At 38.9% G+C, this 24,908-nt stretch overlaps 1 protein-coding gene across 8 annotated transcripts in view; it reads left to right on the forward strand.

Annotated features, from left to right (window-relative positions):
• Window positions 1-24,908, forward strand: part of LOC124169667 (piezo-type mechanosensitive ion channel component) — a 301,915-nt gene that overhangs the window by 134,470 nt on the left and 142,537 nt on the right. For all 8 annotated transcript variants that reach the window (XM_046548327.1, XM_046548320.1, XM_046548321.1 and 5 more), the window contains exons 3-7: window positions 10,798-10,893; window positions 11,812-11,931; window positions 12,871-13,116; window positions 20,274-20,523; window positions 22,338-22,509. In XM_046548327.1, the coding sequence (XP_046404283.1) occupies window positions 10,798-10,893; window positions 11,812-11,931; window positions 12,871-13,116; window positions 20,274-20,523; window positions 22,338-22,509 (884 nt within the window). The remainder of the gene's footprint in view (window positions 1-10,797; window positions 10,894-11,811; window positions 11,932-12,870; window positions 13,117-20,273; window positions 20,524-22,337; window positions 22,510-24,908) is intronic.

Consider the following 24,908-nt stretch of genomic DNA (forward strand, 5'->3'; position numbering starts at 1 on the left):
TTAATTATCAATATCTCACCAAATATTTATTATATAGAAAATTTAAACACACCAAAATATTTGAAAATAAAGGAGCTACAATTTGTTACTCTAGCATTTTTTTCATATCTCCAGCTTTTTTGGAGTTATTTTGAAAAAAAGAGCATTTTTAACGAAATTGTAAAAAATGACTTCACTTTTTCCTTCAATTTTTTCAAAATTTAGAGTTGTAAATTAAAAAAACTTCTAGGATCAATTAACAATACTTAAATAAAGAGAAATACTGAAGGGCATTGATCAATTTTGTCTAGCGTGGTAATAAGGAGTTGTTTTCACTGATTTTTTCGTACAAAAAAGTAGGGACTGATCTTATTTTTAATCATAACTCGCTCAAATTTCATGATAAAAAATATTTTTTCTCATTATAAGAAAGTTTTTTAAAAACACTTTAAAACATATGACATAATTTTTCCTCGAAAATTACATTTTTCCCGCTAGTTAGTATTGAATCTTTCAAATTTAGCGTATGACAAACAATAGATAACCATCAACAAGTTGTAGCTCGGTCCGAATTGGTCATAAAGGAAATCTAAAATAAGATTTTTATTAAATTTTTTACAAGCTACAGTTTTGTAATTCACAATTTCCTAATAAAATAAATACTTTTCAAGTTATTTGCCTATAATCGATTAAAATCGTTGATTTTTTCGTCAAAAAACTGTTACTTTCAATCGCAAGTAACTCGAAAAATATTAATTTTACGCAAAAAATTGAAAGAACATTTTATTCTTAGAATGTATTTTTCTATCGATTCCTGTGGTCAAAATATAATTAAAAATTTCCACCCCCGAGATGGGGTGGAAACCACCCCCAGGGTAAAAGCGCCCGTCGGCATGATATAGATTTTGATTCTTGGTATATTCCCTACTTATTATGAAAATTCCAAGAAAATCGATTCAGTTTGAAAAAATTGCAAGCCAAAATGCTTCATTTCCTGGACTATAGTTACCTTTGCAGCATATTAGATTTCGCCGTAGGGCGCCGTGTAGTCGATACGTTATGGTGTTCGAGTGTGTGGAAGCTGATCTTCGCCGATGTCCTTCATTTCATCCGTATCCAAGTTCCCTCTGACCATGATATGCTATTCTTTTGTTCCGTTTTCCTTGAAATTAAATCCTTTGGTTGGATTCCATGCTAGATAGCCATGCATGTAGATTACTTAGGTTATACTATTTTTTTCTGGCTGTGTTGTTTTACTCCTATGGTGTAGTCACCAGTCATGTTGAATCCTATGCATGCCTCTCTTACATTCATAAGTTTCAAGGCACGTGCACATTAGAAGCTTTATGCAATACAAGAAAATTTATTCATTAAGTAAACCTTTAAAAATGAAGGACCGCTCTTGAGTTGTAATTTTCATTTCGATTCCGCAGAAAATTCTTCTTAACAAAGACTGGTAAAGTGATTTTGAGTGAAAAATAACGTTCTTTGCATAGGCATTGATGACCAAGGAATGATTGTTCCAATTAGAGATTTTTTTCTTTAAGGAAAAAAGAGGGTCCCTGGTTCTGAAAATTTAGTTAATCGGAGAATATCTTGAGAATTGAAGGAATTGAGAATGATTTTCTATTTGTCAGATTACTAGGTGAGCCATTTGTGACGTGTAGTGATTTCAAAATTCCAAAACAGGATTTTTTTGGATTCATTCTCACTAACTTTGTTACATTACATCATCCCTTGCTCTTAGAAATGCATGTGTTGCCATTGTAATTTTCATTTCAGTCTCAAAGTAATTATTCCCATGGTTTTAAATGATGTAGCTTTTTCCTCCACAGCGCGTACACGAAGTTGAGGTGTTGTTTCGATTTAGAAACATGCTTCACTCTCCATGTCGTTGATTAGTGAGGTGTTTTGTGATACGAATGAAGGCGTCAGACTGATTCCATAATTCGCGTGCATCCCGTGGCGTGACATGATTACGTCTCACGTGCGAGGATGGATTCGTCCCTTCTGTTTCACTCGCTGTCGCTGATTCACACCGTGGTAAAAAATGAAGTTTACGGCTGCAGACGAGTATGTCGGAAATGGAGAGAAATACGCACTCCGAGGAAAAGTGGAGTACGAATTGTGATGGCTCCTTATTGTTATAAATTTCCGGAATGACCGTGGAATCTATAAATAAGTAAAAATCTCCAAAATGCAATTTCTAATTCATTAGATGAACATCGAATGTCGTTCAATTCAATTATAAAACTTTTGATCGTATTCTAAACTTCCTTTGAGACACTGTGGCGATGAAAAGCAGCTACTTGATAGCAGTCTAAACGTATATAAAGGTGCTGGAGAAGTAATAGTCTTATAGATAATAGAACTTACAGTCATGTTCGCAATATGTGATATATCATTGCCTGCGTAGTTGAATCAACATTTTATGCTCGCCGAATATCCATGACCATCGACTCATGCTGCGTTCACAGTTGAACTGCTTCAAATTCTCGAATAGATTGAATCAAGACCATAATCGATTCGTGCTCTCTTCGCAGTCGCCGTCCAAACGTGCGAGTCCAGCCTAAGAGTCGACACTGCTTTAGCACACAACTACGAAATTTCAAACGAAGTTTTACTTCGCTAATATACCGAATCGAGATCGACCACGCCCTCAATCGAGTATCGACTAACACTACTACCGACTTCGTCTCTTATAATCGATGTTTCGAACTTCTCAATTAATGATGCATCATGAACCTCGAGTGGGAAGAGAGGTAGTAAGTGTAGAATTGTCCTGTCGTTTTTCGTAATTTATGTTACGTTTCCCCAAAAAATGTATTGTTTCAAATTTAGGCCTTGACATCTTCGGGCACGTTATTGATTTTCATGCATTTATATCAATTTAATATCCCCGCACTTCGCTGCAGGGTAGTGAGAAATGGGGGTCAGAGGGGTGCAGGGTCCGTGTGTGAGGACTAGGGCAATAATGGAAATGGTGAAAGGGGTGAAGAGAATCAGGGTGAAAGGTGGCCTTATGGTCTTGTGCGTGCTTCCGGCGTCAGCCGTTGGGCGTGATATTGAAGCATGCGAACCGGTCGTTGATTTCAATTTGTTTCTCCTTTATGGGTTCCTTTCGTTGCGTGCGGAGCCCTCGGCCAGCCAACCCGACGTTTTCCTCAGTTCGAGGAATGTAATGCCATCTGCACACATCCGAAGATGATATCATGTCCGGTAGACTGTTTTAAATTAAAAAACAAATGCTGGGCTTGCTCCGTTTGAGTGGGGTTGGTGAAATTCTCCGTCGTGTTGATGCACCCACTTCGTATTTTTCGTTGCATTTTCATTTAATGTCCGTTAAAAAAAGTATGACCTGCTATCCTCTTGTCCAAATCATGCTTTGAACTAAAATTTCAATAAAATTTAAATTCATTCATAACTTGTTAAATAACGTTATTTTTCCATACCCAATCGTGAGATGAAACTAACGTAAATTTGAAATGTACGTTTCGTTTTTTCATGGACAAGACCATGAGACATGTCGCTGATACCGTTTTATTTGGGCTATTCCTATTGAAAATCTTTATTTTCAGCGTTAATGTTATGCTGTAGAAGATGTTGTAAATATGTGTGGCTTACTATGTGAATATGGCAGCTGAAGTTTTATAGAAACGTAGATGGCTCATCTAAGTTTAGTGGGGTAACTTACGTATGTATATACGTTTCTATCTTTTCTAGATGTTACACCCAGCTCTAAAATGACTGGGCAACTGTTATTGTGGTCCGTAATTTCTACACCATGAGCAATATTTCGCTAAACATGCTTGCGTTAAGGACTGGGAAGGTATTAGGCGACCGACATCTAAGGTCATTTGCGCCATGAGGGTATGAGATGTGGAAGGAAGGTTGGAGAGAAACCCGGCGTTGGCATTTGTCTGCTCCTAACTAGAGGTGTCGAGGGGACCACGGCTTAACGTCACATCTGATGGACGGTGTGTTGTACCTTGAAGTGCCCTCCACACAGCTCTCAAGTGGTAATCGGGCAGCCTCTGTAAAATCTCCGTCTCCATCGGAATTTGAACTCGGGATCACGGGATGGGTAGTCAATACTCTAGCCACCATACCAACCCGAACCCTTCAGGACTGCATAGCACCCTGGAAAGAAGCAATTCCCCTGGAAACCCTGAAGATTTCAGGGAACATATTTATTGCTTCGCAGTGTACATCTTGGAGTGAGTTTGGAGTCAATGAGAAGGGCCTGGGTACTCGTCAAAATAGTTTAATTTCATGCATTAACTGCATAAATTTTATTTTATGATGAGGCATGTGATTATATATGATTAAAAAGTTCAAAATAGTAATTTTAATTGCCATGTGTAATATTCCCCATGACCGGGAATAGAAATACTTCAAACTCACGCAAACAAATGGCTTCCGGAATAGGGCCTTACAAGCCTTAACATCTAGCACCATGGGCCTTGGTTGATTTCCGTTTTAATCAATGAAAATGGATGGCCTTAATGGAGAAATAAATGTCTCTTGGTATAAATGACCATATAATTGGGTTAAACAAAATTGTCTGGAGCTGCTAGTTGGCTGAAATGAAATAATCCTCCCCTATGTTGGTTATCTAGCCAACCATCATAGGGGAAATATTTATTCCTGGTGAAAACATTTACGGAAATATTAATTCCTGTATTAGATAGACTTAAGGAATAACCTTTTAAATTACACTTGAGTTGGTTGAAAAAATATATATCCCTTTCGCAATGCGGAATAATTTTGGCTGGATATAGGTAGAATTCCCGTCAAAACGAATAGGGTGAATATCATACGTTTATTTAAGCTTTAATGTTTACTCTTGAAGAAAATAGCATTGCTTTGCCTATCAACTCACAATCAGTCTTGCAGCGGAGACAAAAGCGACGCTATCGACACCTCTGTAAAAAACTAATTTGCTGCCGTCGCCTTTAGTGGCCATTTAGTCCTAAGGGTCCTAAGCCATTCCCTTCAGATATTCCTAACTCATTGGCATATTTTGAAGGATATTGTCCGGCCTTGCCTTTCGTGGTGACCCCGTCATGTGCTGTTGTTTCTGACCTTCCACGCCGCATTAAAGATGCCGATGACGCCCTTGCCGTGCGAAGTTGAGTTGGACGCTCTTTCGGTTGACCGCGTCCCGCTGCGATTTTGTTTTGGGGCCGCGATTTTTTTGTCCCTCTTGTGGTCGCCCGACGATGACGGTTGCTGTGTTGAATCTTAGTATAACTCCTGACATTTTCGAGGAATATCTAGTAGAATTTGCCGGATGATAGCAAAAAGTTACTCTGTATATAGTGGATGACATCAAATTTCTTTCAGCCCCGATTTAGGAATTTTCTTCTTTGCGAAACCAAATAAATACCCGAAGAACTTAGCCTCTTCTGTTATGAAAGCATTTATGATACAAGGAGCTGGATATATTTTTAGAAAGCACGTTATATCACACGAAGTTCTCCCGGAAAGCAAAGGAATTTCTAATTTAATGTATTCGAAGACTTATTTGATGAATTTCTGCCTTTTTCTTGAACTTAGATGTGACATGAAGGTGAGTTTTCACCGTTAATTTCTTCTTTGATGTCTCTCTGATTTTCCATGCGTATTTTCCTATACCTCCGAGTAGGCTTACTTGCTTCTTCTAATATCGATATAACCTAGTCGTCCCCACATCAAGATCCGATTGGGCGACTATTTTAGCACCCCACTAATTCCCAGTAAGGATGCCCTCATGTCTTTTATTATGAATGCTAGGCTGCATCTTACATTTCAAAGATAAATAGGGATCTTAACGTGGTGGTTTTACGTCCTTTCAGATCGTTATACTCTGGCCAATTCTGTGAACTCCACTTTCGCACGAAGCTGTGATACCTGACCGTTCCTCAGGATCTTCGCCGTTAGTGTCTCCCGAAAACTTCAGTCTCCCTCTATTGAAGACGAGTTGGTAGCTTGTCGTGGAGTCCCGAAAATTTGGAAAATAATTCAGATTTTTCAAATAAAATCCCATAATGCTTTCCTTCGATCATCCTAATTGGTTTATTTCAACATTCTGGCAATTAAAAAAGGTTTATTAACTACAATTTTCATGTACCTGAGACTTCTGCGTGAACTTATTCTTCAGAGAAAATCTGCTCGGTGAGTGAGTGAGCGACTGAGTGAGTGTTTGCGTCCTCTTTCTTTCCAACATTCTTTTTCTTCCCTCTTTTCATGACCTTTTTTCTTCGTGCTTCAATCACTTCTTTGTAATTTCCTAACCAACACTTTTCTTCAACCATTTCATATCCTTACCCATTAAAGAGTACGGCACGGGGAAATACGGAACGGCACATTTCACTCAACTGCTACGCCGCGGCCGTTCATTAATTGATGCTACCGGTTTCGATGCAGAGCGCATCATCGCCAGACCCAACCGAAATTGAAGACAGAACGGCATTGAAACCCGTAATAATGGAGTCTTTTTTGAGAGAAAAAATTTCTTTTCTGTTATATTAATATGCTAGATTTCCACCAGATTAAACCTGAAAACACTCTCAAAAGCCCTTGTAGCTGTCATATATTTACTTTGAGTCGCGGGAAATCAAACCCCTTCAGTATTTTATTTTTTCTAAAAAATCTATGTGGTCTGTCGAATAGTTCATTCCATCTTTCCAGAATGGTAAAGCTGGCTCTTTTTCTGCATGCTCAGTGAGCAGTATTGCTCATTCACAAAGCACCCTCTACACATTCTTTCGTGGCTCAGTTAGCACTTACGCCTCGTGTGCACATTCATTACGCACTTTGTAAGTCATCTAAATTTAGGTCAAACTCCTATTCTCCATGGTAAAATGCGAAAGTTGCGTTCCACTGAAAATGTCAAATGAAAAGTAATGTCTTTGTTGTCTAACCTTTTTCCGTTGAAGATTTAGTGAATTGGTTATTATTGCAATCTTCTGCGCAACGAAAGTAATTCATTTTTGCTGCGCGTCCCTTGAAATGTTCCACATACCGAGTGTCTTTTATGTCAACACATTCTTGTCTCTTTTTATTCTTTCGTCGCAACAATTCAGCCAGGCAGAGCTTAGTTATTTAGTAAAAGCTAGATGGTTCCAACAATCTGTAAACCGTTGACTCGCTCCAAGCTTTGAGATTTCTTTCGACGTTGTCCTTCGCTCTCTATGCCACCGTTTCTCGGTCCATTTTCTGCTCACTACTGTCAGTTAGTTTGATTCGTTGATTTTTATTTCCTTACTCGAAAGTCAACCCATATATGAGTACGAGGACACATTTTTGTTCAAATATCGTGGAGCTGGTGCAAAGTGTTTTTCTTTTGTGAACAGACTTATATTTCCACCAAAAACGGTCGGAAGTGACATCAGCACGATATCCATGGAGTTTGAGAGAATTGCCGCTGATAGTGACGAAAAACCGAGGCTTCCGGACAAATGTGACGCTAGATTTTCAGAGAAATGGCTAAATGAGGCCAAATGAGTTATCAATTCTTTAGCTTCTCTTCGATAAGATTTCCACCCGAAACAAAGCAGCGACTGTTGTAGAGACTAGTGACGAGTCTGGAGAAATTGGGATGGATCTGGAAAGTGTTGGTTATTGCGAACATTTTCGGCTCTTTTTGCGTGAATCGTTTTTGCGTCTCTCTCAGGTTCAGTCGCAATTCTGACCTCTTCATTATTTCGAAACTCTTAGTTATGTCCCGAAACACAGCTATTGGGGATACCATATATATTTATTATGTGTGTGCCCTGAAACACTCGGACTTGGCTGAACATCGGAAAAAAGTTGTGCTAGTGAGGCACGCATTATTGCGGGTATGATTTTGAGCAAGGGCTCCCAATATCTAAAATCTTACTTATCTAAAGAAAAACGAAATTTAAATTCAAAGATCGAATAAGCGATAAAAATTGATGTAAATTTGAATCTTTTTTTAGAAAATGAAGTCGTTACAAAAAATTTTTTACTTTACATGCGATTTACACTTAAAATGGGCATTTAAGGTATTGAAAAATATACCAAAAATCTCCTGAGAATATACGCGTGAATTATTCGCAATAAAAATTTACAATAGGGTAGTTTCTCTCACCAAGGAAAACGAAAGGCATTGATTGCGATTCCTTACCCACCATTAATGTATTCTTAATATACAAATTATTTGGTTTTAGAAATCCCAGTTTAGACGAATGGCAATGGTCAATTTTAACCTCATTCGAAAAAGGCCAGATTGGCGCCCATGCGATGCCACTCACGTGACGTCACAGGGACTTAGTTTCTACAAGAGTAGATAGGAGTTTTACATTGTCTGAGATTACCAATGCATGCATGAGGCGCAGAGCTCAGAGAAACATGTCTTAATAATCACCCATTAAAATTACCTAAGTTCGGAAAGTTTCCTTCGTTTGATAGGGTAATAATAATCCTTATATAAGCCAAGCGCTACCTGCTGGCAGCCTGCGTCGTATCAGCGCTCAAAGCCTCACCCCAAGGTCACCTCACTTGCGGCAGCGGGAACCAGAATAACGTCACACGGGATTTACCCAGCATTCATACTTAGCCGTCGCGTTTTCGCGCGCTTGAAATTTTTCTTTTTTCGTTTAATCGCGAAAAATAGATATCATCATTCGAAAATCTAAGAGCGTGAAATGCGTACTCCAGGAGTAATAATCTTTCGATTTAGGCAATAAAAAATAATAGGAAACCACCCTATTAGTGATGCCGACGACCACATTGGCCCGCGGCTAAAGTTTTAACTAACTTGAATTAAATACCAGTTAACTTTCAGATAAATCGTGGTATATACCGTACGGGGGGAAATAGAGGGAGGGGCGTGCGGATACCTTACCCTTCGGGGCATGGAGAGGTGGAAGAGGAATCAGGAGAGGGAATTCTGCCTTCAATGACTTTCAAATTATCATTATGAGCTTGAAGAGCTCTATCCTGAAGTTGAATTTTTTATCTCTCCCAATTTATTTGAGACGTGGACTGATTTTTAACTTGCCTTCGATCCAATTATCATTAGAATAATACCATTATTGGTGTTAGGATCTACACTTCTTTTTACTAAGGGGATTTGAAAATCCAGAAGAGAGCAGTTGGAAACTCGTGCTCGTCATAAGGCTCACTATCCCCGAAGCGGTCAAGCCTCGAAGTTTTAAAGGAGATCAGGCGAGCTCTTTTACGAGGAAGTTACTGCCTGTCTAATGAACGTGGTGCCTTCATCTCGACTTTAAATAGCTCGTCGTGTTAAATCCGAGAGGAAACACTCGTAAAGGCAGAAAGTGGTGTTCCCACCCATCCATCCCTACTTGCTCTTCGTATCTTCTCATATCACGGCGTCGTGAACACTCCCTGGGGAGGGGGTGGGGGGTTAGAGGCCGGAGAAGGGGTTGGGGTGGAAGGAAGAACGAAATGAAATGGCAAGGTGGTTTCATGGAAGGCAGTACTCATCCATAAAATGAGAGAATGAACGTGGAACGTAGTCCAAAGAACTCTATGTTAAACGACTTAAATAATAAAAATACGTAAAAAAACACTTTCCCATCGAGAACTCCAGATTCAAGTACTTGTACAATAAGAACTCCTCTCTCCCACACAGTGCTTTCTTGGTTAAATAAGCCACACAGTGAAAGGTAAAGAGCACAGTCTACTATAATTTTAGGTGTTCAGGGTTAACCTTGGGTCGGTGGATAGGACGGGGCAGCGGTGTCCCTCTTTTACTCCCTCTATCGGACCCATCAACCCCTCGGGAATCTCCTTGCCACAAACTTTTCCCAAAAAAATATTTGTATACCATAGTCGGTGGGTGATGAGCTTATCGGACTCATAATGGTGGTGCTACCTCATCATAATCCCGCTTGCTGACGCGTAAAGCTTCGGTCAAACTTCTCATAAAATCCACCAGTATTATAAAAAAATGAACTTGCTTACGATAGGGAAAATTACGTGTTTTATGGGTCTTCCTCCGCTTGCACCTATGTTATTGGACTGATATCGACACAATTAGTGGGAGGCCTTATGTACCCACCAAAGGTAAAACCTGAAGCACATGAAACATGACGGAAACTCAAAATATATGCCATGAATTGGTATTTCACCAAAAGAAGATATGATGGCCCATCTGTCAAGGCCATAAAAAGGTGCAACCACTGCCAGTTTGAATGTTTAAACTTAAAAATAATGGGGTGGCGTTGTTGCATTCATGTTTTATATCAGTCAGTAAATTAAAAACATCAAGGTAAGACAATTATGACACCTGTGTAAATTATACTAATTAGGAGACTACAGCTATCAATACTCGCGCATTATCCGAGAAATTAGAAAAATTCATTCGAGTAAGATGGAGAATAAAATCATCAAAGCACTCTCGAACCACTGCGTCGCAGAAAGGATTGATCTTTGATATGGGCCGAGTGGAATACTTGGACGATGAATTTAAGTGTACTCACTCTATTTCACGTGCACTTTTATTGCCCATTTTTGCTTGTAAGAGTATCATCTATTTGATCTTCAGGTTATGTCGAACCCATTTTCCACTTTGAGAAAATAATGAAATCTTTGTCCGGCACATTTAGCTTCTGTTTACAGGAGCAATTTAGGCTTCATTGAGTCAATGTATTTTAATTGTTTTGACTTGGAAGGAAAATGCGAGTGATTCAGCTTTGCGTTAAGATTATGTTAAGACCTTTACTTCTAAGATTTTACTAATGAAATTTAGAGTGTTTTGGCTTTGTACTTATCATAAATTATCATCTTCATTTCCATTAATTCGATGTATTTTCCTTTCCATGTTGGGCTCCGTTGGAATAACAGCTGCTGCCCTTCGTCAGAATGGATTTTCTTTAATATACTTGGTGCTTCTCCTTATATCTCCTCTAATACCACTTCCATCCACAAATTTCCACAAAGGTGAGAACGTTGAACATTTTGATCGCATTGGCCTTTTTTTAGAATGAACTGCTTCTTGTGTAAATGTTTAAGTTTTATGGACCACTTTTCATATTGCTTTAAATACAGTTCTGAACTTGTTTTTGGCTCAATGTGAGGTTTGACGCGGTCTTTTTCAAACATTGATTAACTCTCTTAAAATCATGAAATTCTAATTAATTTCATTACAATCGAAAGATATTTCTAATATAGGATTTTATACTGTTGTTTTGTTGCCTTTTGTTTTTCAACTTGAGGATTTTGTATAAATATAGCATAGCATCGTACTGGCAAGTTTTTTTAATCACTTGACCAAACCGTCATGAACTTCGCGAAGGAAATACAAATGTTTTTATTTATAATATATCTTTATTGAGGTTTTGTCATTATTATATTACTTCTATATTATAACAAAACTTTTTTTGAATTTATAACCACTGTCAATTCTTATTGTGTCACTGTAATATCAACTGGAATTATGGAATAACAACAAAATATCAGTTACAGAAGCTTATTGGAATAATATGTTTCATTGTACCATAAAAATAACTTTTATTTGATCTGGGTTTCATTGTTACTGTATAATCTTCAGGGTGACACGGACCCTTGAAACTCATCAGAGAGATTTTTTAAATATTGCTCCTTCTTAATACGATATGGACAAATTCTTCTTCATCTCACCGTAGAATATTTTGATTTTATAGTTATAGAATTGTTTGAAAAGTAACCAATTATTTGTACAAGAAGTAGCGAGAATATAATTTTATTTTTATACGATAAAAAATTATTGCGAGGTATGTATTCCTAATCAAATTTTTGGAATTAGATGTTAATAAATTAATGCTGATTAATATTGCATTGTGGGAAATGTTCCAATCTTTCTGTCTATCTTATTTTCAGGCCATGCCAGCAGATTTATCAAGGCAGTCCTTGCGATCAGCTTGGCCATATCAATTGCCCAATTGGTGTTCCAAATTACTCTTCTTTCATTGCATCCATACGGATCCTTTCTTAAAAATTGTGAGTACAACTATGCTAGAAGAATTATTACGAGATATTATGAGGTGGGGCTAAAAACTTAAATTTTTTTTACAAAATTGGAAAATTGAGCTCAAATGCATAGTTTATATTGCGTTTCAGAAGCGAATGTCAAATTATTTAATGTGTCATAAAATCTCAAAACGCTTATAATATTTTTTTCCAGCCACTGAATTATTTCATTCCACAAATTCGTCTTTTTCAAGACATCTATGTAGTAGACGGGGTAAGACAATTCGATTACCTGTTAGACTGAAATGAACTGAAAAAATTCACATCGGGTCAATCATCAAATTTAAAAATGGGTAACCATGATAATTTTGAATAATTGAAACTCGTTCCGTAATTTCAGTATATTTTTGTGAGCATATAAATAATATTAACTGGAGCCGAATTTTTGTAAGGCAAGTGTACATGATCCACGATCATCAAATATCGCTAATATTTCATCATTCGTGAAATTCGAATATTGGATTTCACGCAGGAGTTGCCCATTCCTTATATTTCATTGTGGAATAAATGACATTTTGCGTTCAAATTAAAGTGGTTCTGATCATTCAAGTGTTAACAATTGAGGCACTTAAAGATGACCGGACGTGGGTTGTCAAAATTAAATTAGCGGAAATAGTTGATTTTTTTATCACTTTCATGCAGTCAACTCTTTTACTGTGCATTCTACATTCCCAACATGTATGCAGCCCATGAATGAGAACATTGCATCCCATTCTAATTGGTTAGCACCAAATTCTTGTCACCTCAAATGAAACTGCCTGAGTCATTTGAGAAGCCAGTTATGACGATTTTATCACCTATTTTGATTCGCTTTCCTACTACCTTGTCTTCTGGAATATTCACTCAAGTCGCCAGTCTGTGGCGGCTCTTTTCTTTGAGGACGTTGATGCATTTCGATGTTTATTGCAGGTGAAGCGTTGGAGCAATCTCTCCGCCATTTGGGTCTCGTGCGGCTCAATGGAATTAGTGTCCAGGATGGAGTGCGATTACTTCTTCCGGATGTCCTTGTTGTGCTTGTGTCGTTTGCTTCTCACCTTGTTTTCACCAAGATGCCTGAGCCGTCCAACTCTGAAGCGGGTAACAGTACTGATCATTCCTCGCCCGCGGACGGAGCCGTATTTGGACCAAGGTTCATTCATTTTGTAGGAGCAATAGGTGAGTAAAACAAAGTGAACTTCCTCTCCTTCTTCATATTTTATCGAGTACTTTGCAGACAACATCACTTTGACTCAAAGAACACCGGACCTAAAGCATTAGTGATCTTTGAGCCGTCCAAAGTTCGTCCTACGGTTTTGCTTTGTGGTTCGTCTCGTGATCATCAAATTAAGTATTCTCGAGGAGTTTCGAGCAGGAAATTTATATTAGTTACTAAGAGGCCACCCGGCGTTGCTCGAGAAAGATAGTACCCAGAGAAGTGGGAATTCATCGTCACCTGGCAGGATTTTTAAGTAAAAGAACAAAGCAGGTATACATATATAGCAGCAAACAATGGAAAAAGAATTTCCGTATACCGCGCTGGGGATAACCCTATAACACATTATACCCCGCGATGTTCATTGATCGTTATGTGTGTCCGTGCGTGCGTAGACCAAAAACGTCGTGTGAAAGCACACCCCAGCGAAGAGGTACGCACTAAGAGGATTAATTGCGAACGATAAGTGTAGAATCCTTTGAGTTATGTTTTCCGTTTAAACGTGTCAAGATGTGTGCCTACCCGGCAGGATGTCCACCCACAGAAGTTGTACGACGTGACGTAGCAAACGGCAATGGGAAAAACTGCGCAAAGGACGCGTCGAACTCAACCAGAAACAGCACTATGGGATTTATGAGCGTGAGATGTACCCACGTACCAACTTTGGTTGCAATCCGTTAAGATTGAAAAATAAGTTCCCTGGCGTTTGATTCCGCAGCGGACGGGAACTTAGGTGACATGCCGCCTCGCTCCAATTACGTATAATAGAACATCGTTTTTAATTTATTGTTATATTATTACTGTTATTAAAATCACAAAATCTTCAATTATAATTTTCAGTTGTCTGTCAATTGAAAAGTAATTGACTGCGGAAGCTGGCCTTTTCCAGCTGGCGAACCTCTGTGGCATGCCGCAGCTCTATAGATTTAAAAAGTTATTGATCATCTTATGTCTTCTTATTTAAATATTTTAAAGTTGTCTTTGGTGAATATTTTAGCATGTTGCTATGAGAATGGTTCTACTCTTGCCGACGGATTTTTTTTGGTGGCGGTATACTCGCCGGTTTCAGGTATAACTTTGTTTTTCAAATCTTTTTAAATGAATGAAGTGAACAAATCTTGTCAGTATGTTAAAAATACTACAAATATAATTTGATTGAGAAAAGCGTTGTATTATGCGGGACGACCATGAATTTACACGCTACCAAATTTACACCACCACTGATTGTGAGACAAAGAATGGGGCACTTTTTTCAATCTAACGATAAGAACTGACTAAATTTGCGAAAAATAACGATGATTTCCATTTTCAAATGTAAAATACTACGAGATTTTAATTGATGCTTATTTTTCTTCGCATAATTATTCTTAACTGAGAAGCTTTCAAACTGGGGTCGCTTTCATTTTCAAATGGACAGAGCTCCGCAGGAAACTTAAGCTTCCAAGGGTTCTGTATCCGATAAGGCATTGGGAGATGCCTGCTTCAGCAATATAGCTTCGGGAAGTGATACCCTGTATCATCATTCCATGCCATTGAATTAATACACGAACGGATTAGCAAGTTATTACCCAGAATACAACCTCCCTAAGGAGATTGACGTGGTAGAGTCGAACCCGGTTGTATAAAGGAAACAAATATTGTGGATCTTGAAAATGGCGGAAAAACAAACTCGTCCTCCGCCAATCAGAATTGACCCAGCATGACCACATTGAATTGAATGTATAAAGCTGGCACCAAACTCTGGCATCATCGGCCCTGATGATGATGGAAAAGGATTCCATCGAAACGTCACTACGGCAACGTTAGAGATGGAGGACATTACCCGAATGAAAACCCGGGAAGAATTTATGGCAAGTATCCGCCGGGAAAAAGAGAAGTCCTGCGGAAATATTGTGGAATTAGCGCAAAGTGCATTATATCTCTTGCCATACCTCCGTTTAACGAATTAGAACCTCATTGTAGAAGTAATTGCAGCGCAGATGTTCGCTTAAAAGCATCTTTGAGATACTCGTACTTGGCTCTCAGCGTGGCGGTGCGGCCTCCTCCTCCCAATATATGATGTCCTGAGTTGCCGAGGAAGCGGCCGGAACGGCGCCCGACGCTGGGTGAGCCCTCGGAAAGGCAGTTGTGGCGTCGCACCCACGTGAATTGACCACGCCCCCTTTCAACATATGTTTTTCGCGCCGTTGGAATTCCGACAACTATGAGAATGTTTATCTCGGGAACGAAGTGTTACCTAGCCCTCGGGTTTTATTATGTTGTTCAATATTCGTCGTCCTCTATCTCCTCTATTTTTTCCAAAAAATAGGGGAGGTCTTCATTGAAAAACCATAAAGTTGCCGCCCACTTTTCATGAGTTAGTGATGTCATTAGATGTCAATCTGCTTCATTTAATCATGCAGGGAGAATCTAAAACTGAGGGAAGGAATCTTTCAAAGATTATGACCTACGACAAACCATGCGAGGTCCATAGTGAGGCCTAAATGTGGCCCAGTGAAGCACTCAGCATGACCCCGTGACATCATCAACTTAATCTGTGAATGGGTTAAGGCATGGCCTCCTTTAATATCTAGTATTAAATGAGGCCATGGTTAAGGCCGTTGAATTTTCACTGCAGATACCTCAAGAAGTTGGCGACAGATTGAAAACGGAAAAATAAAGGTCTCTTTATTTTTCAGATATGTACCACCAAAATCATGAATAATAAATCCTTTATATTTCGAAGGAAAAAACTTGATCGAGGAAATTTTTTAAAACTTTTTCACCCATATTATTATTATAGTATTCTACCGATTAAGGTAGGTTTCCATGGAGTACGCAAGAAGTGATCTGGGAGCCTCCCTTTCCTTCCAGCACTGCCTTCTTTAATTCACTGTAAGGCCTACTCTCTTTCAATCTATCTAAAAATCCTATTCTTTTCCTTCCCCTACCTCGTTTCCCTAACATTCTACCCTCTAACACCATTTTCAACATCCCCTCACCGCTAAGCACTAACTCCATCCATACCTTCTGTCTCCTCCGTATCTCATCTAAAAGCTGTCTCTCCTCGCCAACCATATCCAGCACTTCATCATTCCTTTTCCTCTCCGTCCATTTCACCCTCTCCATTCTTCTCCATACCCACATCTCGAATGCCTCCAATCTTCTCTCGTCTTCTTTCCTCAGTGTCCACGTTTCCGCACCGTAGAGAGCTACACTCCAGATCAAACTCTTCACTAACCTTTTCTTTAAACTCTTACATAACGATCCTCTCAGAAGTTCCTTCCTGTTCATGAATGCCTCCTTCGCTAATGCGATTCTCTTCCTGATGTCCTTACTACTGTATCCGTTTTCCTCTAACGTACTGCCTAAATAGTTGAATTGCTCAACCTGCTCAAGTTTTTCACCTCCCACCTTTATCTTGAGTCTCACATTCCTTGCTCGTGATGCTTTACAAAACCGCATAACCTTAGTTTTCTTGTGATTAATCCTCATCCCATACTCCTCGCAACGCTCGTACAACGCATCCACTAGAGCCTGAAGCCCCCTCGCTGACTGGCTAATCAGCGCCTGATCATCCGCGAATCTCACTGATTTGAGCATCATTCCTCCCACTTTTATTCCAGCTTCTAACTCATCCCACGCTTCCCTTACCATCTCTTCAGCGTACACGTTAAAGAGCAGCGGCGATAGAGGACAGCCTTGCCTCACACCTCGGCCAATGCTTGCCCACCCAGATTCTCCGTCCGCTACCCTCACTTGCGCAGTCTGGGCCATATACAGATTACGAATCAGTCGTCTATCCCTCCAATCTACACCTATTCTCTTCAGAATATCCATTAACTTTACCCAGTTCACCCTATCAAACGCTTTCTCAAAATCCACGAAACACGCATATACGTCCTGGTCATATTCTAGGTTCCTCTCCACCAGGGACCTCATTATCGCTATTGCATCACGAGTTGACTTCCCTTTCCTAAAACCAAACAGATCTTCGCCCAAATAGTCGTTTGCCCTCGCCTCCATTCGTCTGTTCAATATCCTCAGCACCACTTTAGCCGCATGTGACATTAGGCTGATAGTCCTATAATCTCCGCATTCCACAGCTTTCTTCTTTTTTGGAAGCGGAATTAAAACCGTCTTCACGAAATCTTCCGGCCAATATCCCTCCTCATAGATCCTGCGCACTAGTTCGAAAAACCTTTTCTTACCTTCCCTCCCTAGATTCTTCAGAAGCTCACACGGGATATTGTCCACGCCGACTGCTTTCCTTGCCTTCATATCACGAAGTGCTCTCTCTATTTCCGAATCTAATATCTCCGGCCCAAGATTATCCTCCTCCACTGCACTTTCCTCTTCTAGAGTCAATCTCTCTGGTCTATTCATTCCGTCATACAGGTCCTCCACGTATTCCTTCCATCTACTCTGTACCTCTTCTCGCTCGGTTAGCATCCTCCCATCTTTAGCCTTAATTTTAGACATGGCTTGTCCTCTTTTGCCGCCCGATAGCGACTTAACTTTGGCGTGCAACTTCTCCATCCTTCTGGAACTTTTCCATTTCCTCACACTGTCTTTTCCACCAAGCCTCCCTTGCCCTCTTAGTTTCACGTCGTAATCGATTATTCAATTCCCTATACATTCTTTTGCCCTGTTCTGTGTCCACGTTCTTCCACTTCCTCCTCTCCTCCATTTCATTTACCATTGCCTCCGTTATCCACGGCTTCTTTATCCTTCTACTTTCAACGTAACCAATTGACTTCTCCGCCGCTTTGACTATTCCCGTTTTTATATTATCCCATCTTTCCTCTACCGTCTTGGTACTTTCAATCTCCCGTATACTAATGTCCACTAGTTCCTGATATTCTCTCCTCATACTCCCCTTCAGGGCTTCTACGTTCCATTTCTTCGCCTTCCTAACTTTCATAAGTCTTTTGAATCTTACGTTGTATTTCATGAGCACTAGATTGTGGTCCGAATCCGCATCCGCTGCGGGGAAGCTGCGCGAGTTTTTCACACTATTCCTAAACCTCTGTCTTACCATAATGTAGTCTATTTGATATCTCCCCACATCCCCCGGACTTTTCCATGTGTACCTTCGCCCTTTATGATGATTGAACCACGTGTTTGTGATGAATAACTTGTTTCTCTTGCAAAATTCTGCTACTTTCTCGCCCCTGTCGTTTCGAATTCCTAATCCAAATTCTCCTATTTTGTTTCCATCCCTACCTTCCCCAACTGAAGCGTTCCAGTCCCCCATCACTACCAGATTTTTCTTACCCGGTGTGTCTCTAATTATTTCCTCAAGCTGTTCATACACCTCATCTACTTCTTCCTCCCTATGATTGCTAGTGGGCATGTAAACTTGGACCACCACAAGGTTGGCGGGCCGTGCCTCAATTTCTACCACCAGAATCCTATCGCTTACCTTGTCTATACCTACCACATGCTTACCCATCTTCCCGTTTAATACTAATGCTACCCCTCGCTGGCTTTCTTCCCCTCCACTATATATAACCCTATACCCATCACTCAATAGTACCCCCCATCCCTCCACCTCACCTCGCATAATCCTAAGATATCTATCCTCCCTTTATCCATTTCCCTTTTGATATTTTCTAATTTCCCCGCCCTCAGCATTGTCCTCACATTCCATGTCCCTACATTTACAGCCGACTTCTTCTTCTCCATCTTCTTGGTCTTCTTTTCTTCCTTCTTCATTGCTGCTGATGATGATGATGATGATGATAAAGATAAGTCTCTGCAAGGATTTCGCATGTTGACGACCCCGAGGACCTTGCCGACCTCGCTGCCGTGCCCGACACCCGCCCTTTGCGGACGGGTCCCGGGCGATGATATTCCGAGGCTCATTTGGTTGTTCTCCATGTGTTCAGGGAAGAGATAGTTGGTAGGTTTTCCCACTTCCATTCCAACAGTGTTTTTCACGTGACACCATCACGTGGACTACCTTTCATCTGGCTCCTACCCTTCGACCTATCTGGCATGGGTGGCCCTACCGGGAATAATTTAGAATTAATCCTGCCAGTGCAGCTCTAGGGGTCATAGGAACGCGCAAGCCTTTCCACCGCGACAAGGTTGTAGCCCAAGGGAAAGGTTCACCCATATATGTAAGTAATAAATTTGACCAAAAAAAATTAAATCTAGGTGTGTCATTGTAGCACCTGTACTAAGTGTATCTAATAGAATAAGGATAAGACAGTGTAAAATAAAAAAGAGCATAATAATGGAGTAAAAATAATTGGGATCCATGAGGATTTATTTTTAGAATTTTCAGTGGGCACTCACGGAAATGTTAAATATGAAGTGGAAAGGGACAGTGGGGCATGTGACAATTCAATGAAAGTACTTACTCTCTCTGCACATAGGAAGTAAATTGGGATTCTATTTTTATATTCGATTATAAATAATTATATATGCTACATGTATGTATTACATAAGGGTTTCAAATGTACGATGAAAAACTCTTCATATGTTTCACATAAATTATTTTTAATTCAAATTTTCCGAGTAGTCTGAATATTTTTAGAATTATTAGGGATTGAAATAATCTTTGTGATGCTATTTAACTGCTGACTGAAGGTACCTGGATGATGGGCTTTTGGGCTTTCCTCTCAAAAACCTTCAATGTGCATGTGGAGGAATTTTAACCTAGCTAAAACTTGCATGAATTTATTTACGTATTCTTCTGGCCTTCATGTAATATTTTTGAAAGGAAAACTCTCCAGGAATTAAGTAAGTATTATTATCATTACATTGTGAACTGGTGGAAACATAATGGAAGCCCCTGCAAAGACATATTTGCACATGTGTTTCTGTTGTCATCCAGGGACTAGTTCTGAGTAGGCACTGCAGCATTAGATTGATTTTGAGCTACCACTCTCTGCTTTGCAGCCAGGTCAATGCCTCCATGGATTCCAACGTTTTTGTTCCCAGCTTCGGCTCCATTTTCATGGAAATGAGTTTCCCTGACGACATTGTTTCGTGAGTGGAAATGAATATTGGAGGCCTTGGAAAAATTGACTTGGCTGAAGATTTAAGAGCAGTTCCTGAACATGAATTTAAATATTAATTAATTAAAATAAAGTTTAAGGTTGTGTATTTCATTTGATTGATTGTTTTTCAGGTAAATATATAGTGCTGGCAGCTATGTGCCTGGCCGGAGCAGCGCGGCCATCTGTGCCAGGAGCAGTGTACTATTTGTCGTTCATCTTCTGGGCCACCTGGTGGGCGTGGCGTAGGAACTTGGGCAAAGCCTTTGCCTGGACCTGCCAGGTGGCCTTAGCACCTTTATCAGCTGTTCACGTTTTGGTCATATTTGCATATCAAGCCCAGTGGCCTCAGCAGTTACTTCCTCCTGATCACCAGATTTCCAGGTGATTATGACCTCCCATCATATACCTGTCTTATTTCACCCTTTATATGTGATGTGTATGCAGAGGAGTTGGTCAGGAATGCTTGGAATGAGTTTGAGGGAGAAAGTAAAGTGTAGGGATTGTTGTTTAAATCAGTTAGGTTTATGCAAGTCCCGTTTTCTCGGGATGCACAGAAGGAGGGGATGCAGTAATTAATTACCCACTGACACGATTCGGCTGTAACACATTTATTTATCTAACACGAAGAATTCTCTATGTTAATTTTATACAGTCATATTTTTGGTCGCGACAAGACGTGCAGTGGCGTCAATTAAAGGTGGCACACATGTGGAACCAATGTCGGAGAGAGTGATTTGCACGTCTTGAGACTACCGTGTCGCGATTCGCTCTGGCTGCATCGAGAGGATTTTGTTTGGGACCAAGACCTGCTTGTGCCGTGAGCACTGCGTGTTGATGGGAGTAGGCGGGAGCGATTGGGGCGTCACAGGTTCATCGACGATCATGATCAATTGATTATGAAGCGTTTCAACTATCCGGGAAACACATACGAGAGAAACTGACACAGTAGTAAGGATATCAGGAAGGGAATTACATTTGATTGATTTCCATCATTTACCCTGAACATGGTGAATGGTAAGCTTGCTTAACACAATTGAGTTTTGCATCTTTTGAATCACAGTCATATAATTTCACGCTATTTTTAACACATATCATGGTAGCTAGTCATTTCAATGTTATCCATGGAGAAAATGCCTTTTTTGTTTAATGCTATGATATTTTAAGACATATCACATGTGCATGTATGATGCAATAAAATATTCAGATATTCAGACATGAAGTAAGGGTCTTGAGAATCCCTGCCAGCACTGGTAACTTCCTAATTACCCAAAAATCTCAGGATATTATCCTTTAGTTATAAAGGGATACTCAATTGTAATATGGATTCACTTGGCCAGAAGGAAGAATCAAGTGGGAATCTAACTCGAATACACTGGGGATAGCAGCAAGATGATTATGTATGGATTGCATCAGATATCAAGGTATTGAAGGATACCATTGAGATTCAGCATCATAAGTTTGTGTGAGATCAGATAACTGCTACCAATGGACTTTCGCTAAACTATGCAATGGGAGAGCTTCTATCCTGGCTCTTACAATTATGTTATTACCATGTGATAGCTAACTCTGCTCTACTTTTATACCATTTACATCTATTTTTTTTCTAATTCTGTATCATCTAATTCTGTACCCCACGGAAGACTCCGAGACAACATTTGCATCTATGTACTAGAATATTTTGATTTGTGGTAACAGACAATAGAAGCACCTTCAAATCCATGTCGTTTTTATTTCTAAATTTCTGTTCTATCAGTCTGAAATGGGTAATCAAATATTTGCTGTGATGGATAATGTGAGCCAAATTTTAATAAGCTGTGTAATGCAAAAAAATAGAAATAGAATACAGTTTTATTTTTCTGGGGCATAAAATAATATTTGATAGTGCATCAGAAACCCTTTTAACAGTGAGATTGCTAAAAATGTTAATGAGCTGCATATTTGTGATGGAAAGACTGAAAATTACTTTGGAAATGATGTGGAAATTGGAGTACTGCATATATACTACCGAGATCCTTTGCCGAACCCTCATGGCAATCAAAATTCTTGTCTTCTCATACTTTTATCCCTTGCACTGGATGGAATGCATTTTGTTTATAATAGGCATTGCTATTGATATTTTAATGGATTTTTAGAATGTGTCATTGTAAATTTGTTTTATTTTAAGGTGGTTCTAATGTTCATTTTCCGTTTTTCAGACTCATGGGTTTAACTGCTCTTATAACCACAAACTGCGAGGACCCTCGATCTGTATCACTGTCCCTGGATGTCGAGTGGTCATCTTTTGCCAACCCATTCCTGCTATTACTTCTTTACTTTTCGTTAGTTTTTGAATCTCAGATTCTTCTCGCATCTCCTGCACCCATACACGTAAGTTACCGAATTTTCATTTTACTATTTCCAGTGAATTATTTATGCAGTGTGGTTGACTGTATTCAATTTTTTGCCATCAAAAGATGAATTTTACGTTACTGACAGGAGGAATCTTTTCTGTGAATTTCATATGTTTAGGTATTGGGGTTTTATTCTGTGAACTTATATCTACCTTGCAATTATATATTTTTTTCTTGGAAATACTTGAGTACCTGTTTTGATATATTTTTTATTTCAAATCATTTGATAATATCTTTGATGATTTCTTACCTGTTATATTACCATCCAGTAACTCTTTAAACCTGCTTGAGGGACAGCTGTGGTATGGATAATATTTCTCTCTTTAGCCATAGTATCTGGCTTACTAACTCTTTGTCTTACCACATGGAAGATAATAAATGATGGATTTGATTTGAAATTTTTACCCACTAATAATTTGTAATTTTGGTAATTTTTTTTAAATTTTGAACGTGCATTAGTTTTATTTATGAAACTTTTAATTCTAGAATTCCTAACATTTTGTGCAACAACTTCAAATTTTTGTATGAAATTTACAAGAGTATGTGTAGTGTGGTGGCTATAAGTAAAAGTGGTTTTTGCTAATTGCATGTAAATCCTTTTAGAACACTTTTCCGGTTAAAGTTCATGTTTTTACTTTTTCTGTGACTACAGAATGTAAAACTAAAGTTTCCAGTTCATGAAATGCACTTTCTTGCATATGTTTAAGATTTACCCTGGTTTTGGTTTCATGCACCTGAAGAAATAGAGACATTAAATTTTTCTACCACCTGTCATGTTTATTTTTGAATTGCTGATTTACATATCAGATGACTTAAGATTTTTCTGTTTTAGATTTCAAAAGATTTTGTGCAATCATTGACTTGGGTTGAGTAAGATAATTCGTGTTTGATTTTCTCTGTGTTTATTCAGGAGAAGATATTATGATGCACTATAAGGATTGTAAATGGTATTTGTTTAAAAAAAAAGCTTGTATCCATTGCAATGTGTATTTAGATTTTTAAATGTTGCATACATTTTGCGGCCATATTTTAATGCCGATTAGGAGTTTCGAAGTTTGCTTAGTGTTGAGCATTTGAACTTCTCATCATAACCCTCAAATAAGGGCTATAATATTGCATATTTTTTATCAAGAATTTCTTCTTGTTGAGTGATTTGTGCTTTGTGAGATCAGAGGAATTAAGTTGGAGTTAAAGAATTCTTAGCTGGAGACCAGATGACCTAAGGTTGACAATTTGTAGTAGCTACAAAATATATTGAAAGTTGACTTGAAATTTTTTACTGGCACGGTTATTTTATGAAATGCTGATCAACGATGGCAATGGAAGGGGGAGGTCTATTTTGAAACAAAAGAGTTGGAAAATCTGTTGCTATTTTATAGCCCTGAAAAACTGTTTTTCGTACCTGATTTACATTTAAGTCATCCCTTCCTATTTGGCCTCAGTACTCCCTTCATTTAGACATCTTTTTTCTTGCTTTCCCTTTATTGTGTTCTCCTTATTTGCTGGCATTGTTAAAATATTTCCCTCTCCTAAAACCCTATATCTCTCAGACTTAAGCTAAACTTCTTTCTGAATTCCGTTCCATTGAATTAAATTCCTTGTATAGCTTTGCTTAGACATATTGTATGTCTCCCTGTTATTTCATGACAAATTGTTTGTGTCTTACTAGAAGGCCATCTGAATTTACAGTTTCTAGTACTGTACTTGTGTTCTGGTGATACCATGTTAGATTTTATGCTTGCTGAAATGTATGCTGTGATTTGCTCAACACTTTTGGGCAAACAAAGGTTTTTATTGTAACTGAATTCTCTCCGGGTTTTTGATACGTCATTGATTTTTGGGAAACAAGGTTTAGCCTGTGCTTCTAAATTTTCTTTAAATATTCCAGAAATGAATGTAAAAGAGTTTTCTTTAAAACTAATTTTGGCGCATTCAAAATTTTATACTATTGTTCGAAGAAAAATGTTTGTGCTTAACATAGTAAATAATGTTATTAAGGTAACCTGGAAATTTTCAATACATTTTCCTTGAAAAACAGCAATTATGTTTAAATATTCTGTTTTGAATTCTGTGGGGACCTTGATTGGTAACTACAAAGCTGGACTTGATACATATCTTCCTGGCTGTCCCCACCTCTCCAACCGCTAAGTCATTTGAAATGGACTTCAATGTGTTTGCGAGCAATTGGTTTTGAGAGTGGGATCCTGTGTCATTTGTGCTCCCCTGAAAGGTTTACACTATTGACTTGCTTGCTAAGAAGTACTTATATCATTGCTAATCGGAGCTGAAGGAAAGAAAAGTGAAGACAACTTGCCAACTGTTGAGAGCTAATGTTACCGGTCAGTTGGTCCTCATGGAAGCTAAGAAATGTTCAAG

This window comes from Ischnura elegans, chromosome 12 (assembly GCF_921293095.1).
Source record: "Ischnura elegans chromosome 12, ioIscEleg1.1, whole genome shotgun sequence".
Classification (NCBI taxonomy): Eukaryota; Metazoa; Arthropoda; class Insecta; order Odonata; family Coenagrionidae; genus Ischnura; species Ischnura elegans.